The sequence below is a fragment of the Mobula hypostoma genome, chromosome 8 (genome assembly GCF_963921235.1).
Source record: "Mobula hypostoma chromosome 8, sMobHyp1.1, whole genome shotgun sequence".
In the NCBI taxonomy this organism is placed as follows: domain Eukaryota; kingdom Metazoa; phylum Chordata; class Chondrichthyes; order Myliobatiformes; family Myliobatidae; genus Mobula; species Mobula hypostoma.
The window spans coordinates 157,884,847-157,906,784 of NC_086104.1; the positions used below are offsets into that span (position 1 = coordinate 157,884,847).

The 21,938-nt window shown below is 42.8% G+C and overlaps 1 protein-coding gene across 2 annotated transcripts in view; it reads right to left on the reverse strand.

The window, feature by feature from the left end:
* polb (polymerase (DNA directed), beta) overlaps positions 1-21,938 on the reverse strand; it is a 127,613-nt gene that overhangs the window by 93,722 nt on the left and 11,953 nt on the right. For both annotated transcript variants that reach the window (XM_063057206.1, XM_063057205.1), the window contains exons 5-10: positions 16,815-16,873; positions 11,144-11,193; positions 10,585-10,636; positions 4,838-4,892; positions 4,095-4,167; positions 2,343-2,413 (exon numbers count right to left, since the gene is read on the reverse strand). In XM_063057206.1, the coding sequence (XP_062913276.1) occupies positions 2,343-2,413; positions 4,095-4,167; positions 4,838-4,892; positions 10,585-10,636; positions 11,144-11,193; positions 16,815-16,873 (360 nt within the window). The remainder of the gene's footprint in view (positions 1-2,342; positions 2,414-4,094; positions 4,168-4,837; positions 4,893-10,584; positions 10,637-11,143; positions 11,194-16,814; positions 16,874-21,938) is intronic.

Genomic DNA, 21,938 nt, shown 5'->3' on the forward strand with positions numbered 1-21,938 from the left:
GGAGGGGAATTTTAAAAAAAGGAATAGCCATGATTGAATGGTGGAGCAGATTCCATGGGCCAAATGGCCTAATTCTGCTCCTGTGTCTTATGGTCTTATCTCGTGCAGTGCTAGGAGATCCTGCTTTCTCTGGCGGACAGAGCGTAGGTGTTCAGCAAAGCGGTCTCCCAGTCTGCGTCAGGTCTCGCCAATATATAAAAGGCCACATCGGGAGCACCGGACGCAGTATATCACCCCAGCCGACTCACAGGTGAAGTGTAGCCTCACCTGGAAGGACTATTTGGGGCCCTGAATGGTGGTAAGGGAGGAAGTGTAAGGGCATGTGTAGCACTTGTTCCACTTACACGGATAAGTGCCAGGAGGGAGATCAGTGGGGAGGGATGGGGGGGACGAATGGACAAGGGAGTCGCATAGGGAGCGATCCCTGCGGAATGCGGCGGGGGGGGGGAGGGAAAGATGTGCTTAGTGGTGGGATCCCGTTGGAGGTGGCGGAAGTTACAGAGAATAATATGTTGGACCCGGAGGCTGGTGGGGTGGTAGGTGAGGACCGGGGAACCCTATTCCTAGTGGGGTGGCAGGAGGATGGAGTGAGAGCAGATGTACGTGAAATGGGGGAGATGCGTTTAAGAGCAGAGTTGATAGTGGAGGAAGGGAAGCCCCTTTCTTTAAAAAAAAGAAGACATCTCCCTCATCCTAGAATGAAAAGCCTCATCCTGAGAGCAGATGCGGCGGAGACGGAGGAATTGCGAGAAGGGGATGGCGTTTTTGCAAGAGACAGGGTGAGAAGAGGAATAGTCCAGATAGCTGTGAGAGTCAGTAGGCTTATAGTAGACATCAGTGGATAAGCTGTCTCCAGAGACAGAGACAGAAAGATCTAGAAAGGGGAGGGAGGTGTCGGAAATGGACCAGGTAAACTTGAGGGCAGGGTGAAAGTTGGAGGCAAAATTAATAAAGTCAACGAGCTCTGCATGCATGCAGGAAGCAGCACCAATGCAGTCATCGATGTAGTGAAGGAAAAGTGGGGGACAGATACCAGAATAGGCACGGAACATAGATTGTTCCACAAAGCCAACAAAAAGGCAGGCATAGCTAGGACCCATACGGGTGCCCATAGCTACACCTTTAGTTTGGAGGAAGTGGGAGGAGCCAAAGGAGAAATTATTAAGAGTAAGGACTAATTCCGCTAGATGGAGCAGAGTGGTGGTAGAGGGGAACTGATTAGGTCTGGAATCCAAAAAGAAGCGTAGAGCTTTGAGACCTTCCTGATGGGGGATGGAAGTATATAGGGACTGGACATCAATGGTGAAAATAAAGCGGTGGGGGCCAGGGAACTTAAAATCATCGAAAAGTTTCAGAGCGTAAGAAGTGCCACGAACATAGGTAGGAAGGGATTGAACAAGGGGGGATAAAACAGTGTCGAGGTATGCAGAAATGAGTTCGGTGGGGCAGGAGCAAGCTGAGACAATAGGTCGGCCAGGACAGGCAGGTTTGTGGATCTTGGGTAGGAGGTAGAAACGGGAAGTGCGAGGTGTGGGAACTATAAGGTTGGTAGCAGTGGATGGAAGATCCCCTGAGCGGATAAAGTCGGTGATGGTGTGGGAGACAATGGAAGTATATGATTTTGGTTCGGTATAGGAAGCTTACATCCTGTCACAAGAAAAAATAAAATGGGAAGGAATCAATTCACCCATTTTAATTAATTCATGGATTTATAACTTCAGGTCCCACCCTTACCCCGTACATTCTTGAACTGTGGAAGGAAACTGGAGCACCAAAGAGGAAACCCATGTGGACACAAACCCTTTACAGACTGCAGTGGGAATTAAACTCTGATCGCTGATGTCATACCCTTAAAATAAACAGGAAATTGTTTTTTCTTTCAATATGCCTATTACTCCTTCCAGGTGGTCCTTCATGACTTCTGAAAGTGCTGTTGAACCATTTTGGTGAGCAGCCATTGTGAATTTTACAGGTGGTACTTGTGTGATTGTACTGAGCGAAGGGGGGGAGGAAGGGGAGAAAAGTGCTGATTGAATGGACTTCTTGTCCTGAACGCTGTTGAACCTGCATCTATAAAGGCAAGCTGCCAAACTATTCGTGGATCTTGCTGAATAAGTTCTAGACTACTAGAGTCCGTGTACAACTAATCAGATCAGATTGGATCTTTGCTAAACAAAAACATAAACCATATGATATAAAGTCAATGACCATGTGCTTAAGTATCATAAGAGCTGCATCATCTGCAACTCTGTCACGTGACTTGGCGAATATACACATGCTGAACAAACAACACTTGACATTGTGGCTACTATAAAGTGGTATCTCCTCTAATCCACACTTACTCTTTTTACTGTTTCTGAAGTATAGTCTGGGTGAGCCAGAAGAATATCCATATCACCACTGGACTCAGCACCTGCAAACAAGAGGGAAAAATAGTGAGTTAATCAAAACACCCCTTAACCAGCAACCACGGCTACATCTCAAATATTAAACATGAGATTCTACAGATGCTAGAAATCTTGAGCAACACACACACACACACACACACACACACACTCACACTCACTCACTCACTCACTCACACACTCACTCACACACTCACACACTCACTCAGCAAGCCAGGCATCAAGAGAGAGGGGAGTAAACAGTTTATCTTTCAGGCCAAGACCCTTCTCTGCCCCCTTCTTTTCTAGTCCTGATGAAGCACCTTGGCCTGAAACATTGACTATTTCCTCCATAGATACTGCCTGACTTGAAGTTCCTCCTGCATTTTGTGCTTGTTGCTCTACATTTCAACTAGCCCATCTGATATTTAAGCTCCATGATCAACCATCCCCACAACACATCCAGTCTCAGTTTGCATGCATACAGAGTGAATTAGTACTTCTGCAAATGCCACCATTTGATGGAGGCAGATGACTCTTTGCAACAAAAACCTGAAAGCAAACAGAATCTTACACCTTGTCAGAACTGAGAAGGAGAAGAATGAGGTTTCCATTTTCTCTCTTTGCAAGTTCTGATGAAAGGTCTTTGACCCAAAACATTAATTTGGTGTCTGTTTTCACAGATACTGCCTAATCTTTCTGCTTTTATTTCAGATTTCCAGCAATTGCAGTTTTTTGCTTAACTTACATATACATCCTGTAGTCCTCAAAGTCAGAACCTCTGTGCTCTTTCAGATTTCCAACACTCGCAGCTCTTAAATAATAAAGTTACTTCCTACTTTCTTTAATATACACATGACAATGTAAATATAGCAAACATGTTTTTTTAAACTGGTGGAAGTATACAGAAGAATCGGAATCAGATTCATTATCAAAGACATATGCCATGAAATTTGTTGTCTTGTGGCAGCAGAATAAAGCAAAATATAAAAAAAATTACTACATATTACAACAAGTTGTATTAAAAAGAGAACAAAAAGTGAGGTAGTGTTAAACAGAAGAGATCCTGCAGGTGCTGGAAATCTTGAGCAATACACACCAAATGCTGGAGGAACTCAGCAGGTCAGGCAGCATCAATGGAGAGGAATAAACCGTTGACGTTTTGGGCAGAGACCCTTCATCAGGACTGCAAGGACGGGGAAAGAAACCAGAATAAGAAGGTGGGGAAAGTGGAGGGAGTACAAGCTGGCAGATGATAGGTAAAGCCAGGTGAGGGAGAAGGTGGGTGGGGAAAGAATTTGCAGGACTATGGACAAGGTCAAGCTAGTTTATTCTTATATACAGGAGAGTCATCATGGACTCAGTAGACCAAGATATCTTCATTCCATGCTGTGAATTTTCTGTGATCTGATACAAAAGAAAAGGTTTTCATAGAATTACAGTTATGCTAATGATTAATTTCCTTATGATAAACGTTTGTAATATTTATTCTCTGTTGAAGGCCATCCACTTTTAGTAACTTCTATTTCATAATCTACTTTTTGTTTTGTTAATTTTCACACAGACAACGTAAAAAGAATTGGTGACATTTCCAATTATCTGCAAAAGGGAGTTGAGAAAGTGGTTAAATAATGAAATGGGATCCTGCATTAACTAAAAAGGACAAGAGCAAGTATCCCAATTTTGCTAATGCTGAAAGAATATACCCACCTCGTCGGAAACTGCCACAAACAGTGGCGATATATTTCGGATCTAGCTTTTCCACCTCCTGCAGAACTATCGCCTGAGTAAAAGGGGACAAAAATAATTAAAGTTTAAGAGAGTATAGATGTTTCAGGTGAGTGCAATTCACCGCAACTCTAATGTATTAAAATCTCAGCTTCATGGCTTCCCTGCAAAGAAAGCTTTAGTAAGCTGGCCCTAGATTAACTGCAGAACAAGACATCGGAGTGAAAATTCCAAGATGGATTGACATGATAGGTAATAAGAGGCTATTTCCTTTAGGTGAGTGACTAAAATGAGAAGCAAGGATGCAGGATATGAGGTTGGTAGTTTAGGACATTGATAGCGAGTTGTGAGATATCGATGAATTAGGAATATTGAGATATTGGAAGTTGCTGAATTGGGAATATTTTAGATTGATTGTTATGTGCCAAGTCACATGACGTGTATGATCATGGTCTTTCCATGATCATGACTGTTCATGGCAATTTTATCTATTGCCTTTTTTGGGCAGTGTCTTTACAAGACAGGTGACCCCAGCCATTATCAAAACTCTTCTGTCTGTCTGGCATCAGCGGTCACATAACCAGGACTTGCGATATGCATCAACTGCTCAAATAACTATCATTGCCTTCATATGACCCTGTTTGTTGTGGAGGGTGGGGGAATGTTTGCCACTTTGGAGCATGACCCTGCATCAGGACCAGGTGTAGTCTTAGCTCTCATCTTACCTGCATTTTCACCATTTCTGTCCGAGGAATTCGCTTTTCAAAATCCTCAAAATACCTTTGGAGATCAATAAAATGTCAATGAGCAAGCAGTCATTGTGAACTGTCTTATCAAGAGATCATTAAGTGTTCAGTTAACAATTCCCTCCTTACACTGTGTCGCTTCAGTCAGGTTAGGCTTTACTTTTAGAGCCCAGAACAATTAGGCACAGTAACAGGCCCACAATGCCTAAGCCTCCATTCACTGCCTATTCAAGTGCCAGTCTAAAGGCCTCTTAAACATTACCATATACTGGGTTCCACCCCTTTCCCAGCACCACAATCCAGGCACCTGAGCGAGGCCTCTATCGGTCAGGGTAAACCATGGACGTTGTCTAGATACGCAAACCTGGGCAATACAATATGGAGACTAAGCTACATACATGAAAGTTGCTGGTGAACGCAGCATCTATAGGAAGAGGTGCAGTCGACGTTTCAGGCCGAGACCCTTCGTCAGGACTAACTGAAGGAAGAGTGAGTAAGGGATTTGAAAGTTGGAGGGGGAGGGGAGATCCAAAATAATAGGAAAATGTCCACACAGCAAGCTCTCCCTCTGCATGTATCTGATGAAGCCAAAGAAAAGTCAGAGACCGACAAAGTTTGGTACCAGCAACATTACAGGAATTGTCAGTCAGTGCTGAACTCAATGTAGGAGTGACTTAGGGACTCCAGCTCTGGATTTTTCCCTCAGGGTTTACTCCTGAAGTCTCCCCCATGAGCAGGTACAGCTGCAAGGCAGTGGAAGTTTGAGATCAGAGTTTTCCTTCTCCTAGGTGAGCTGCCAACCACAGCTGATGAGCCCCATCTTCCTAAAGCGATTGGTTTTAAGGTGCCAGTAACCCGCCTTTGCCCTTTCTCCTGTCAGGAGAAACAGTTCCACTGGGCTTAGCAGCTAAGCCACACGCAAAGGCCAGGAGCTGGACTTAGTAGTCAGAGGCTATTTGAGGAGCACACCATAGAAACACAGAAAACCTACAGCACAATACAGGCCCTTCGGCCCACAATGCTGTGCCAAAAATGTACTTACTTTAGAAATTACCTAGGGTTATCCATAGCCCTCTATTTTTCTAAGCTCCATGTACCTATCCAGAAGTCTCTTAAAAGACCCTATCGTATTCGCCTCCACCACCGTTGCCGGCAGCCCATTTCACGTACTCACCACTCTGCATAAAAAACTTACCCCTGACATCTCCCTTGTACCTACATCCAAGCACCTTAAAACTGTGCCCTCTCATGCTAGCCATTTCAGCCCTGGGAAAAAGCCTCTGACTATCCACACCATCAAAGCCTCTCATCATCTTATACACCTCTATCAGATCACCTCTCATCCTCCGTCGCTCCAAGAAGAAAAGGCAGAGTTCACTCAACCTGTTTTCATAAGACATGCTCCCCAATCCAGGCAACATCCTTGTAAATCTCCTCTGCACCCTTTCTATAGTTTCCACATCCTTCCTGTAGTGAGGTGCAGAGGTACAGAACTGAGCACAGTACTCCAAGTGGGATCTGACCAAGGTCCTATATAGCTTTAATATTACATCTTAACTCAATTCCAAGGTTGATGAAGTCCAATGCACCATATGCCTTCTTAACCACTGGGAGCATTTACTAAGTAGTGGGAGCTTATCCCCATTACCACTGCCCCCCCCCCAGTTACAACAACCTCAAGGAATTAACCACTACCACCCACTACTCCACAAAAAAATTGCCCGGTAAAACTCCTTTAAACTTTATCTTTAAGTAATGGCCTATAATATTTGACACTTCCACCTTCAGAAAAAAACTATCTATCCCAGGGTTCTACAGACCCCTTGCTTAATGGTATTGGTCCATGGCATATGGAACCCCTGATCTACCCTATCTATACCTCTCACAACTATATATATATATATCTATCAGATTACCCCTATTTGCCCAACCTCTCTTTGCAGCTAACAGCCTCTAGTCCAGGCAGCAACTTGGTGAACCTCTTCTGCACCCTCTCCTAGACCCCCAAGTCGTAAATGTAATGCAGCCATGTGGATCAAGTTTAGCACCAAGAAGAAATTACAGCAACTTTGCAACAACAACAAACATGCAAATTAAAGATAAACTGTAGCACTTCAACAAAAGTGAAGCATAAGGTAGGAATTCAAGTTTAAAACCCAAATTATAAATTGTCATTTGAGTGATATATCAAACAATGTATATTGCCAAGTCTAATGATAAGATACAACCTAGGATGTGCAGGGACACATCATCAGTCATGTAACCTGGGAACATTGTGTGTATCAGGTCTTTCAACATCAAGGCACTCTCGCCCAAGCAACCCAGCCAGGGTTGATCAGGCTCTGGCTTATGACTCAACAGCATTGATCCACGGGCCATATCTCTTGATCCATAGCCCCCTCAGTTCAGTCAGCAGTGTGCGTTTCCATTTTGAGATTGGTTTCAATAAAAATATTTCAGAGACTGTTGCATAGTTATTGTGGACACAAGAAGTTACTTTGTTATAAGCCAATATGAGCTGCCGGAGGAAGTCAGTGAGATGGGGCAGCAACGGAGAAGGGAAATATCCAGATGATAGGACTTAACCCTAAACATTGTTTGCCAATTTCTTTCCACAGATACCGCCTGACCCGCTGGATTCCTCCAGCAGTTAGTTTTTTGCTCCAGATTATCATGTATTACACTGCACTGCTGCCACAAAACAACAAATTTCACAACATAGGTCACTGATATTAATCCTGATTCTGATTACGATTTATCTGTAGTCTCTTGTTTCTCTAGTTATTTTGCTATCTCTTTTACTGCCACCAGAGGACATCAGCACATTAAACACATACCTGCACTACTCTATTGTTCAAGATTTCAGAATAATAAAATTATATCAAATCATTAAGGTTCATTCCAATTCCATCTTTTGCCAGTGTACCAAATCAGTTGAATCTTGAAATCCACAAAACTATAATCTTCCTTCCACTTGAAATTACCACTGGTATAATGAAACTTCGACAATAAGAAGCAATGCTGTGATTACCAGGATATACTCCACCCTACGCTTCCAGTTTGAAAGAAACTTAGATCCACCTGTCAGTTTGCTGAAAAGCTGATTTTTTTTCTGAAACATCCCATGGAGGTAATATTGTCCTTTATTATTGCCCCTTCAAAATGACCAGTAGAAATAAATTGCAGAAAAAATAGAAGGTGTGAGATACAGTGGATGGCAGGAAAGGTCGAATGACAAAGGACAAAGGAGATGATAGAGCAGGCCAAAGAGGATTATAAAGGTTCTGGTGATTAACAACAAAGTTGGCTACAGTATGTATACCTGGTCATAGACTTTCATTTTGGTTCATTCTATCCTTGTGCTTCTATTCCACAAAACTAATCGCTACTCTACTGTGGGACAGCATGATCGCGTAGCAGTTAGCATATTACTTTACAGCACTAGCAAGCAGGGTTCAATTCCTACCGCTGTCTGTAAAGAGTGTATACATTCTCCCTGTAACTGTGTAGGTTCCCTCCAGGTGCTCCAGTTTCCTCTCACATTCCAAAGACACACCGATTAGTAAGTTAATTGGTCCCATGAGTGTAATTGGGTGGCACAGGCTCATTGGGCTGGAAGGACCTATAACTATGCTGTATCTCTAAGCAACTTTTTAAAAAACTGCCCAACTCTCTCCTACCTTCTTTCCCCAACCCCATCTTCCACTGGAATTGAAAACATATTTTATCCAACATTTCCAGCACAGGTCTTTGCTCTGCTGCCTGACTCCCAAGTATTTCCCAGTATTTCCAGTAATTTGATTTACAGTATTGCAGGGGTCCCCAACCTTTTTTGCACTGCGGACCGGTTTATTATTGACAATATTCTTGCAGACCAGCCAACCCGGGGGCAGTGGGGGGGGGGGGGGTACGGTTGCCAACGGACAAGAGTAGCAGTCAAATACGTTGTGTTTACCCCGAGAAAGACTACAATGACCATGAAGCCTTGTGCGGGCAGCAGTGCGCATGTGTGTATGTGCCGATTTTTTTTCTACAAATCGTTTTTGGCGATTCTGTTAATCACGGCCAGAATATAGGTGATAAGTGGCTAATACACTCAATTTCCTTCCTAAAAGGGTTTATCTAACGAACTTAATATTAAACACACAGCGCAAATTTTCCTCGCATGAATATAGTGATAAGTCAATTATCAGGGGAGGACAGGGAAGCTTGAAGTCAGTGTTGAACGAACTTCCAGTAGAAGTGATAGAGGCAGGTTTGATATTATCATTTAAAGAAAAATTGGATAGTATATGGACAGGAAAGGAATGGAGGGTTATGGGCTGAGTGCAGGTCAGTGGGACAAGGTAGAGTTCGGCACGGACTAGAAAGGCAGAGATGGCCTGTTTCCGTGCTGTAATTGTTATATGGTTATATAAGTAAGTCAATAGCATCATATCATTTTAAGTAACGTTTGGATATTAAACACGCAGCACATATTTTCCCCGTATGAACACTTAAAATCATTGCAACACACCAATATCGCTGAATCAGTGGGAGCCCTGGGCTTGTTTTCCTGCAACAAGATGGTCCTATCGAGGGGTGACGGGAGACAGCGATACTCAAAGGGGGTTCCTTATGTCCAGTCTATTCCGCAATTTAGTTTTCGTTGCATTCATTGCAGAGATATGTTGGAAATGGAAGCAAAGTTTTCAGTGCTTTCGTGGCTATCTCAGGATATTTAGCCTTTACTTTGATCCAGAATGCCAGCAAAGATGTTATGTCAAACATACTTTTCGGCCCGCTGTCATTTGCAAGCTCGAGGAGTTGATCTCCTTCCCACGCTGACATGGATGACGCGCAGGTAATGACCTCACGTGCATAATGGCTCAACAGTGGCCATGATAGGGAATGAGGAAAGGTTTCCTTGCGGCCCGATAGCGCATGCTTTGCGGTCCGGTGGTTGGGGACCGCTGCAGTATTGGGATTGGTTCCTTAAGGCTGTTATAGCCGGGAGGGAGTGCAGTGGGGATAAGCTTCCACTACCTATTAAATGCTCCCAATGACATGCATCTCAAATAGCCTTAGACAACCAAGTCCAGCTTCTAGCCTTCACATGTGGCTTAGCTACCAACCCCAGCTGAAACATTTCTACTGGCAGGATAAGGGGCAAAGATGGGTTATTAGTGCCTTAAAACTGTTCACTTCAGGCAGTTAGAGCTTGTCAGCTTTGGTTGGTAGCTCATCTAGGAGAAGGAAAACTCTGATCTTAAACCTCAGCTGCCTTGCAGCTATACCCGTGTGTAGGAAAAGCCTCAGGAGTAAACTCCAAGGAAAAATCCAGAGATGAGCCCCTAATGAAGTCCTATGCTGATTAGCAACTCCAGTGACGCCACTGGTGCCAAACTGCATTGGTCTCTGCTGTTCCTTTGGATTCATCAGCTTTATGGACAGGGGGAGCCTGCTACGTAGGCATCCGTTTGCTCTTGATATTGCATTGCTCTGGCTTGCATACTGGCTTGCTCATCACATAGGCAGATAGGTTGCAACATCCATGTTTGACCCCAGCCAATGGAGGGCCTTAAAGTATTGGGTTTAATTTTTCATATAACACTTGTAGACATCCCAATAAACAATGGACAACAGGCAAACAATTTTCAATAGCAGCAAATTTTAAACCATTAATGTTCAATCCTACACTGCTTCCCATTTCAGCTATGAAAAATCTCCATCACAAAAACACTTACTTCACGCCAATCCGCTGATGATAATTGAGTATGTGTTCATTTTCCCTGAGATCTATATATCAAAGAAATTACATTTTAAATCATTATCCAGAACTTAAATTTCAAAAGTATAGAAACACACAAGATGCTGGAGGAACTCAGTAGGTCATAGAATATCTATGGAAGGAATAAACAGTCCAATTTTCGGGCTGAGACCCTGCATCAGATCTGAAAAGTACAGATTAGTTCAAGCTAACTGTTTCAGCCTCCAAAGATGCTGCTTGACCTGCTATGCATCTCCTGCACTTTTTGTTTATATTCCCAGTAACTTCAGAATTTTGCTTTTCATCATGAATACATTAATGATTTACAGAATACTACAGCATATAAAGTGAAATAGATATCCTGCAGTTTGAAAACTTACATTACTTGTGTAACTTCTATAATATAGGTAAGTTACCTATACCAAATAAGTAAAGAAACATTTTCATATGTTGGTTATTTATTGGTAGTTACTATTGGTAGTTAATAGTAGACTTGCTATTTTAATCAAAAAATCAATGGGACTTAAAAATCATACCATCCAAAGTTTTGATTCCTTCCTCCACAAACTTTCTTGCCGCTGCAGGTCTGTAAAATGACAACAAGTATTAGTGCGCATGGCAGGGAACTTTCTGTTCTGAAAGTTATAGACACACCTCCAGGTTCTCCAACCTCTTAATTCCAGAATAAGAATCAGATTTATTATCATTGATATATGTCATGAAATTTCATTCTTGTCTCAAGGTTTTGACATCCCACCAGAACTATACACATTGTATTTGTGACCTAACAAATGATTTGTCAAGGATTTAGATGATTTTATATTCAATGTTCCTACTTACAAAACCAAACATCCCATACATAATATAAATACTTTATCAGTTTTTAAAGATCCACACCTCTATGTCTGTGCTGCTCCTTGCTCCTATACCATTGCGAATGTGTAGGGGTCCTAGCTGCCCCCAGCTCATTGTGTATATGTTTTGTTTCAGTCCAGCTCAAGCCTTTTCTTTCTCTTTTTCTGGTTCATCAGTAACTGCTTCAGTATCACTTCCCACATTCTACTTTGCTCTCTCTCTTACACTTGATTCATTTAATTTTTTCTTGTCTCTTTCTTGACTTTCCATTTGAGAGAATAAACCAACAATCAGAGCCCCCTACAAGTACAAGGACTGCAGTACCTACCCTGACGAGGATTCTTCACATTTTTTTTCAACTGGGATACTAGTAACCTAGCTTTTCCGTCTCTATTGCACAGTTCTGACAAAGCCACCTTCCAATGTGCCTATTTTATTTCCTTCAACTGTTCTCCCCTCCACCACATGACAGCCTCTCAATCTTAATTGTAACAATGCTGAACAAAGAAAGCTCTCCTCTATCCTCACCATCTGCCTCCACAGTCAATAGGTCATCTTCTCTACAATGATGCCATGAGACAAACCTTTCCCGCTCTTTAAATTTCTGGTGGTTGGTGTTGTGCCGCTCCAGATTCCCTCTTTTAGTCAGTGCTTGTGTTTGGTGGCACAACATACATACACACTTGTCTTTCACCAAGGTAAACAGAAATTCCTCTTCCCATTCTGGATGGAATTTGTACATTTTCGCCTTCTTTCGTGGAGCCTCCGCCATGCTATCAGGATATCATGAGCGAGTGACATATATATTGATGTTTGCGACAGTCTGTACTCTTATTTAATCTAATTGGTCACTTTGATGCAGCACAAGCTACGCTGAAAATGCGGTGCATGGCCGGGGTGCTACACACATGCGCACTGGGCAGAAAGGACAGAACTAAAACCCCGCAACCCGGAAACAATCTCTCTTTACAAACAGTTTTCAGTAGCGAAAGTAAGGGACCGCATTACGGAACTGGAGCTGCAGCTCGATTACCTTCGTCTGGTCAGGGAGAGTGAGGAGGTGATAGAGAGGAGTGGAAGGCAGGTGGTCACGCCAGGGCCACGGGAGGCAGACAAGTGGGTCACGGTTAGGAGGGGAAAGGGGAAAAGTCAGGTGATGGGGAGTACCCCGGTGGCTATGCCCCTTAACAACAGGTACTCCTGTTTGAGTACAGTTGGGGGGGACAGCTTACCCGGGGGAAGCGACAGTGGCCGTGCCTCCGGCACAGAGTCTGGCCCTGTAGCTCAGAAGGGTAGGGCAAGGAAGAGGAGGGCAGTTGTGATAGGGGACTCGATAGTAAGGGGGTCAGATAGGCGATTCTGTGGACGCAGTCCAGAGACCTGGATGGTAGTTTGCCTCCCTGGTGCCAGGGTCCAGGATATTTCTGATCGTGTCCAAGATATCCTGAAGTGGGAGGGTGAGGAGCCAGAGGTCGTGGTACATATAGGTACCAATGACATAGATAGGAAAAGGGATGAGGTCCTGAAAGGAGAATATAGGGAGCTAGGAAGGGAGTTGAGAAAAAGGACCTCAAAGGTAGTAATCTCGGGATTACTGCCTGTGCCACGCGACAGTGAGAGTAGGAATGCAATGAGGTGGAGGATAAATGCGTGGCTGAGGGATTGGAGCAGGGGACAGGGATTCAAGTTTTTGGATCATTGGGGCCTCTTTTGGCGCAGGCGTGACCTGTACAAAAAGGACGGGTTACACTTGAATCCTAGGGGGACCAATATCCTGGCAGGGAGATTAGTGGGGGCTACTGAGGTGACTTTAAACTAGAATGGTTGGGGGGTGGGAATCAAATTAAAGAGGCTAGGCGTGAGGAGGTTAGTTCACAACAGAGGGATGGGAACCAGTGCAGAGCGACAGAGGGGTGTAAAGTGAGGGTAGAAGCAAAAAGTACAAAGGAGAAAAGTAAAAGTGGCAGGCCGACAAATCCAGGGCAAGCATTAAAAAGGGCCACTTTTCAACATAATTGTACAAGGGCTAAGAGAGTTGTAAAAGAGCGCCTGAAGGCTTTATGTGTCAATGCAAGGAGCATTCGTAATAAGGTGGATGAATTGAAAGTGCAGATTGTTATTAATGATTATGATATAGTTGGGATCACAGAGACATGGCTCCAGGGTGACCAGGGATGGGAGCTCAACGTTCAGGGATATTCAATATTCAGGAGGGATAGACATGAAGGAAGGGGAGGTGGGGTGGCGTTGCTGGTTAAAGAAGAGATTAACGCAATAGAAAGGAAGGACATAAGCTGGGAAGATGTGGAATCGATATGAGTAGAGCTGCGTAACAATAAGGGGCAGAAGACGCTGGTGGGAGTTGTGTACAGGCCACCTAACAGTAGTAGTGAGGTCGGAGATGGTATTAAACAGGAAATTAGAAATGTGTGCAATAAAGGAACAGCAGTTATAATGGGTGACTTCAATCTACATGTAGACTGGGTGAACCAAATTGGTAAAGGTGCTGAGGAAGAGGATTTCTTGGAATGTATGCGGAATGGTTTTTTGAACCAACATGTCGAGGAACCAACTAGAGAGCAGGCTATTCTGGACTGGGTTTTGAGCAATGAGGAAGGGTTAATTAGCGATCTTGTCATGAGAGGCCCCTTGGGTAAGAGTGACCATAATACGGTGGAATTCTTCATTAAGATGGAGAGTGACATAGTTAATTCAGAAACAAAGGTTCTGAACTTAAAGAGGGGTAACTTTGAAGGTATGAGACGTGAATTAGCTAAGATAGACTGACAAATGACACTTAAAGGATTGACGGTGGATATGCAATGGCAAGCATTTAAAGGTTGCATGGATGAACTACAATAATTGTTCATCCCAGTTTGGCAAAAGAATAAATCAAGGAAGGTAGTGCACCCGTGGCTGATGAGAGAAATTAGGGATAGTATCAATTCCAAAGAAGAAGCATACAAATTAGTCAGAGAAAGTGGCTCACCTGAGGACTGGGAGAAATTCAGAGTTCAGCAGAGGAGGACAAAGGGCTTAATTAGGAAGGGGAAAAAAGATTATGAGAGAAAACTGGCAGGGAACATAAAAACGGACTGTAAAAGCTTTTATAGATATGTAAAAAGGAAAAGACTGGTAAAGACAAATGTAGGTCCCCTGCAGACAGAAACAGGTGAATTGATTATGGGGAGCAAGGACATGGCAGACCAATTGAATAATTACTTTAGTTCTGTCTTCACTAAGGAGGACATAAATAATCTTCCAGAAATAGTAAGGGACAGAGGGTCCAGTGAGATGGAGGAACTGAGCGAAATACATGTTAGTAGGGAAGTGGTGTTAGGTAAATTGAAGGGATTGAAGGCAGATAAATCCCCAGGGCCAGATGGTCTGCATCCTAGAGTGCTTAAGGAAGTAGCCCAAGAAATAGTGGATGCATTAGTGATAATTTTTCAAAACTCGTTAGATTCTGGGCTAGTTCCTGAGGATTGGAGGGTGGCTAATGTAACCCCACTTTTTAAAAAAGGAAGGAGAGAGAAACCGGGGAATTATAGACCGGTTAGCCTAACGTCGGTGGTGGGGAAACTGCTGGAGTCAGTTATCAAGGATGTGATAACAGCACATTTGGAAAGCCGTGAAATGATCGGACAAAGTCAGCATGGATTTGTGAAAGGAAAATCATGTCTGACGAATCTCATAGAATTTTTTGAGGATGTAACTAGTAGAGTGGATAGGGGAGAACCAGTGGATGTGGTATATTTGGATTTTCAAAAGGCTTTTGACAAGGTCCCACACAGGAGATTAGTGTGCAAACTTAAAGCACATGGTATTGGGGGTAAGGTATTGGTGTGGGTGGAGAATTGGTTAGCAGACAGGAAGCAAAGAGTGGGAATAAACGGGACCTTTTCAGAATGGCAGGTGGTGACTAGTGGGGTACCGTAAGGCTCAGTGCTGGGACCCCAGTTGTTTACAATATATATTAATGACTTGGATGAGGGAATTAAATGCAGTATCTCCAAGTTTGCGGATGACACGAAGCTGGGTGGCAGTGTTAGCAGTGAGGAGGATGCTAAGAGGATGCAGGGTGACTTGGATAGGTTGGGTGAGTGGGCAAATTCATGGCAGATGCAATTTAATGTGGATAAATGTGAAGTTATCCACTTTGGTGGCAAAAATAGGAAAACAGATTATTATCTGAATGGTGGCCGATTAGGAAAAGGGGAGGTGCAACGAGACCTGGGTGTCATTATACACCAGTCATTGAAAGTGGGCATGCAGGTACAGCAGGCGGTGAAAAAGGCAAATGGTATGCTGGCATTTATAGCGAGAGGATTCGAGTACAGGAGCAGGGAGGTACTACTGCAGTTGTACAAGGCCTTGGTGAGACCACACCTGGAGTATTGTGTGCAGTTTTGGTCCCCTAATCTGAGGAAAGACATCTTTGCCATAGAGGGAGTACAAAGAAGGTTCACCAGATTGATTCCTGGGATGGCAGGACTTTCATATGAAGAAAGACTGGATGAACTGGGCTTGTACTTGTTGGAATTTAGAAGATTGAGGGGGGATCTGATTGAAACGTATAAAATCCTAAAGGGATTGGACAGGCTAGATGCAGGAAGATTGTTCCCGATGTTGGGGAAGTCCAGAACGAGGGGTCACCGTTTGAGGATAGAGGGGAAGCCTTTTAGGATTAGATTAGGAATAACTTCTTCACACAGAGAGTGGTGAATCTGTGGAATTCTCTGCCACAGGAAACAGTTGAGGCCAGTTCATTGGCTATATTTAAGAGGGAGTTAGATATGGCCCTTGTGGCTAAAGGGATCAAGGGGTATGGAGGGAAGGCTGGGGCGGGGTTCTGAGTTGGATGATCAGCCATGATCATAATAAATGGTGGTGCAGGCTCGAAGGGCCGAATGGCCTACTCCTGCACCTATTTTCTATGTTTCTATGTTTCTATTGCTATATTACCATTATCCTAATTAGTATTGATTATTTTTATAATGCTCACATTACAACAGTATTTGTGCATTTATTTTTGATTTTTTTCTGGATCTACTGGGAAAGTCTCAAAGATCAACTGGTCAATCGTGATCGACGGGTTGGTGACCACTATTTTAGAGCATGTTGTTTCATGATAACTTGCAAATGCTTTTAAAGAAATTCTTCTCCTTTGATAGCAAATAATGCAATGCATTTAATTTCCTGTCATTTGTACCAGTTCTGTCAACATTTTGTTTCTTGGGTGTTTTAATAAAGTAGATTCAAGATTAAACACTGGGGCATCATAGGAGTAAAATGATTAGGATATGCATAACAGAACAAAAGAAATACTCTGATAGATGATTGTGTCCTTACCCTATTCCAGTCACTCTTGTTAAAAAGTTAATAGATGAACTGGTGTCATCTTGACGAATCTGGAAAGAAAATAAAGCAGAATTTCAATGTTACATTGAGAATGTGAAAAAGCAGAATCAAATGCACCACAGGTACAGTCTCCATCGAAGTTGCTGGTGAACGCAGCAAACCAGGCAGCATCTCTAGGAAGAGGCACAGTCGACGTTTCGGGCCAAGCACTTTCGTCAGAACTAACTGAAGGAAGAGTTAGTAAGAGATTTGAAAGTTGGGGGGCGGGAGGGGGAGATCCAAAATGATAGGAGAAGACAGGAGGGGGAGGGATGGAGCCAAGAGCTGGACAGGTGGTTCAGTCAATCTTTCTGGTCTATAAATTAATTTATAATTCACTCCTCACATCCCTCTTCATCCACCCAGCAATATAACCCTCTATTTCTTCTCACTCATATGTTTACCCTACAGGTGCCATCACTTTTATTAAGATAAATGAAGACAACCTGGAGCCGAAGTCTTTGCCTGCTCTTTCATTTACAGGACAGACTATCACATGAGTGGTAAAGGAAATGTGCAGTGGCATTAAACTGCACAAAATGTTTAATATCACACGCAATATTCTACCTTGCATGACAGGACTTTGTACACTTCTTCTCGTTTATTGAAAAGGGATCTGCCTTATCTGGATCAATACTGGAACAGCATTATGAAAGACCCCACTCACCCCTCATACAAACTCTTCTCCCTCCTGCTATCCGGCAAAAGGCACCGAAGCATTGGGGGCTCTCACGACCAGACTATGTAACAGTCCAAGCTATCAGACTCCTCAATACCCAGAGCCTGGACTGACACCAAAGTAATGTGAAAAAGACTAAGGAGCTGGTGGTCGACCTGAGGAGAGCTAAGGTACCCGTGACCCCTATTTCCATCCAGGGGGTCAGTGTGGACATGGTGGAGGATTACAAATACCTAGGGATACGAGTTGACAATAAACTGGACTGGTCAAAGAACACTGAGGCTGTCTACAAGAAGGGTCAGAGCCGTCTCTATTTCCTGAGGAGACTGAGGTCCTTTAACATCTGCCGGACGATGCTGAGGATGTTCTACGAGTCTGTGGTGGCCAGAGCGATCATGTTTGCTGTTGTGTGCTGGGGCAGCAGGCTGAGGGTAGCAGACACCGACAGAATCAACAAACTCATTCGTAAGGCCAGTGATGTTGTGGGGATGGAACTGGACTCTCTGACGGTGGTGTCTGAAAAGAGGATGCTGTCCAAGTTGCATGCCATCTTGGTCAATGTCTCCCATCCACTACATAATGTACTGGTTGGGCACAGGAGTACTTTCAGCCAGAGACTCATTCCACTGAGATGCAACACAGAGCATCATAGGAAGTCATTCCTGCCTGTGGCCATCAAACTTTACAACTCCTCCCTTGGAGGGTCAGACACCCTGAGCCAATAGGCTGGTCCTGGACTTATTTCCTGGCATAATTTACATATTACTATTTAATTATTTATGGTTTTATTACTATTTAATTATTTATGGTGCAACTGTAGCGAAAACCAATTTCCCCCGGGATCAATAAAGTATGACTATGACTACTGCCCTCTACTGTGCCTATTGTCTTGTTTATTATTTATTGTAATGCCTACACTGTTTTGTGCACTTTATGCAGTCCTGGGTAGCTCTGTAGTCTAGTGTAGTTTTGTGTTGTTTTACGTAGTTCAGTGTAGTTTTCGTATTGTTCATGTAGCACCATGGTCCTTAAAAATGTTGTCTCGTTTTTACTGCGTACTGTACCAGCAGTTATGATCGAAATGACAATAAAAAGTGACTTGACTTGAGTTGACTTACTATGGGACCAGGGTATCATTTGCCCTTCTGGTAGATTTTTTAAAGTATAGTTTCTACTGTAAGCGTTCACAGCGATCTACTTATTGCCAATACCTCAGTATTTGCATTGTCCATTTCCCAATGATATACCCAAACGGTGACCTCACCAATCTTCAGAATCAGAATCAGCATATATCATGAAATTTGTTGTCTTTGCAGCAGCAATATAAAGTAATACATAATAATAGGAAGAAATATGAACATATAATGGTTAAATTAAATAAGTAATGCAAAAATGAAAATAAAAAAGTGAGGCATTGCTCATGGGTTCAATGTCCATTCTGAAATCGGATGGCAGAGGGGAAGAAACTGTTCCTGAATCATTGAGTGTGTATCTTCAGTCTCCTGAACCTCTTTCCTGATGGTAGAAATGAGAACAGGGCATGTTCAAGATGATGGTGGTCCTTAAAGATAGATGCCACCTTTTTGAGGCATTTCTCCGTGAAGATATCCTGCACACTACAGAGACTGGTGCCCATGATGGAGCGGATTAAGTTTATAACTCTCTGCATCTTGTTTTGGTCCTGTGCAGTAGCACCCCCTGCCATACCAGACTGTGATGCAGCCTGCTAGAATGCTCTCCACGGTCTCTTTGGTGACATACCAAATCTCCTCAAACTCCTAATGAAATACAGCCACTGTTGTGTTTTCTTTGTAGCTGCATCAATATGTTGGGCCCAGGAATAGAACATCAGAGATATCAACACCCAGGAACCTGAAGTTGCCCACTCTTTCCTCTCTTCACTCCAAAGTGTCAATGCACATTCCTTGATCTTATCTCCTATACACTTCTGTCACTTGCGTAAACCCCCCTCGGATCTGCCAACTCGCTGCACATACATAATATCTCACTTTAAAAAGCTATTTTACCTTAGACCTCGTGCATGATAAAAATGCAAGCTTCCTGTTCAGAATTGCTCCCAAACCCAAAAAGAGATCATAGGCTAAATTTGCAAGATGACATGTCCACAACTTTCTAGAGAAATGTTTGTTCCAAATTTCCCTACATGATTTCTTAGTGTTCTTCTGACTTGATTGCCTCTAGTTCTGCTAAATCATGTTCATGACAATGAACGTGATGTGGATTGGCCTCTGTAGTTCACATGATGATGTGTTTCTGGTTCTGGAGTGAGAGCAGCTAAAGAAGGCTCCAGAGGTTTTTGTGAACCTGGGAGATTTCTTCCAGTTCGTCTGTGAAACAGTTTAATTTTTCTCTTCTCATGTCTGTTTTTTCTTTTTCAAGGAGGCTGGGGTCCTGTAGGAGTCCATGATCTACAGTTGCAGCTCAAACTGTGGTTCTTCTTGGGAGGTGGGTTCTCACTTTTAGAACTCACCAGATGGCCTGACTTTTTAATACCTCCAGGTACAGCATGGAAGACATGCACCTTCCGGGCGTGGCCCTGTGGCGACTTAGTTCCTCGCCAATGTCACCAACTGAAGTGTCGCAGGAAATTGAAACATTGAGACAGCAGGCAGGCAGTGTACACTGCTGTCGAAAGAAGGCCCCAGCACTCGAGAAATCTCTATCTCTCAAATTGAATTGACTGTATTTCTTACGTCCTTCACATACATGAGTAAAAATCTTTATGCTACATCTCCATCTAAATGTGCAACGTAATGGTGAGTGAGAGTCTGTTGGTCCTCGAGTCAGGGGAACTCAGACAAGCAACACAGCAGACTGCAACATCGAAACAGCAAGCTGTTGGTCACCCCTCTCATTGTGGCAGGAGCAGTATCTCTCTCCCTCATGAAAGAGAGAGCCTGTCTGAGATTTCGAAGTGTTGGGATGGACAGTAGTTTTTGATGGACTCTAGATCATGGTCTATTGCTTTTGCTATTGATGTTTTGCTGGAACAAGTGGTGGGGGTGGGGAGGGTTGAAGCTTTTGCTGCTGCTTGTGCATGGGGGAGGGGGGCTTTGGGGTTCTAATGGTTTTCTGTCAATCATTCTTTAGGCTTTTTCCTGTTTCATGGATGTCTGCAAACGAATGCATAGTGTACGTTCTCTGATATTAAATTGAATCACTGAACCATTGATTTCTAGTTGCTGCTCTTTTTGTTGTTATTTTGGGCGATTTTGAATGGGGTGCCCTGTAGATAACAAACACTGAACGAAACTGATCCTGCCTGGACTCTTGATTTTGTGTTTTATATTCTGTGGTTTTTGCTCTTTTTTTTGTTGCCATTTGCATGATGTGTTTTTTTTTGTGCGGGGAGGTAGGGCGGGGTTGATGTTTTTTCTTTGAACAGATTCCATGGTTTTTCTTTGTTTCATGGCTGTCTGTTGGGAAGATGAATCTCAAGGTTACATACTGCATGCATACTTTGATAATAAATGTACTTTGAATGTTGTTGATTTCCCTTTGTCTACTCTTTCACAATCTTTTTTATAATTTTAAAGGATCTCTATTAGCTATCCTATTCAATCTTCATTTCCAAAGAGAAGCCAGCTGTAACCTTGCACTTTCACTTGTAACACACCCTCATAAGTACCTGTACAGTTCTTGCCATAAAATAAAACATAATAAAAAGGATTAAGTTGTTTTTCCAAAGAAACATATTGTTACTAACTAGTGAGGTGAACAATGGTTTATATTTGCATACAACGGAAAAGGAGAATTACAATTTTGATCAGAAAATTTGTAGCTATTTCTCACTGAGGAGAAAGAAAATTTGACAGATTTACTATATGAATGCCCATTGCAAGAAAATTTCCCCAACAAAACATGATGTGTATATTCTGAATAAAGGCACAATCCATCGTTGCAGTCGATGCTACTAATACTTTGTACTCATAAGTATAAATGATAATTTGCAGTGCAATCACTTATATAAAAAATAACATTTTTTTTGTAAAAGCAGAGTAAATGCCCAAGGACACAATGCAGAACTTCAGCATGCTTTTAACAAAATAGATGAGAACACAGCAAATAAAGCATGATGCCAGACATGAAGGTGGATTAGCACTTCTGCTGCACTAAAAAAAAACTCTTAGGGTGTGCCAGAACAGCTTATAATGAATTAAATACTTAGAGTGGAATTGAAATGTGGAAATGAATTCATATAGAGCAAGATTCCACATTGAGGTGTTATATGAGGGATAAATACTGGTGAGTACATGGGGTTGAGGCTAGTTTGCATCCTTCCAAGAGAACAGAAGTTAATTACATTCTCCACAAATATAACATAATTTCTTATTTTGAAATAAATGTCCAAGCATCCCCTTACCATTAATCTGGTA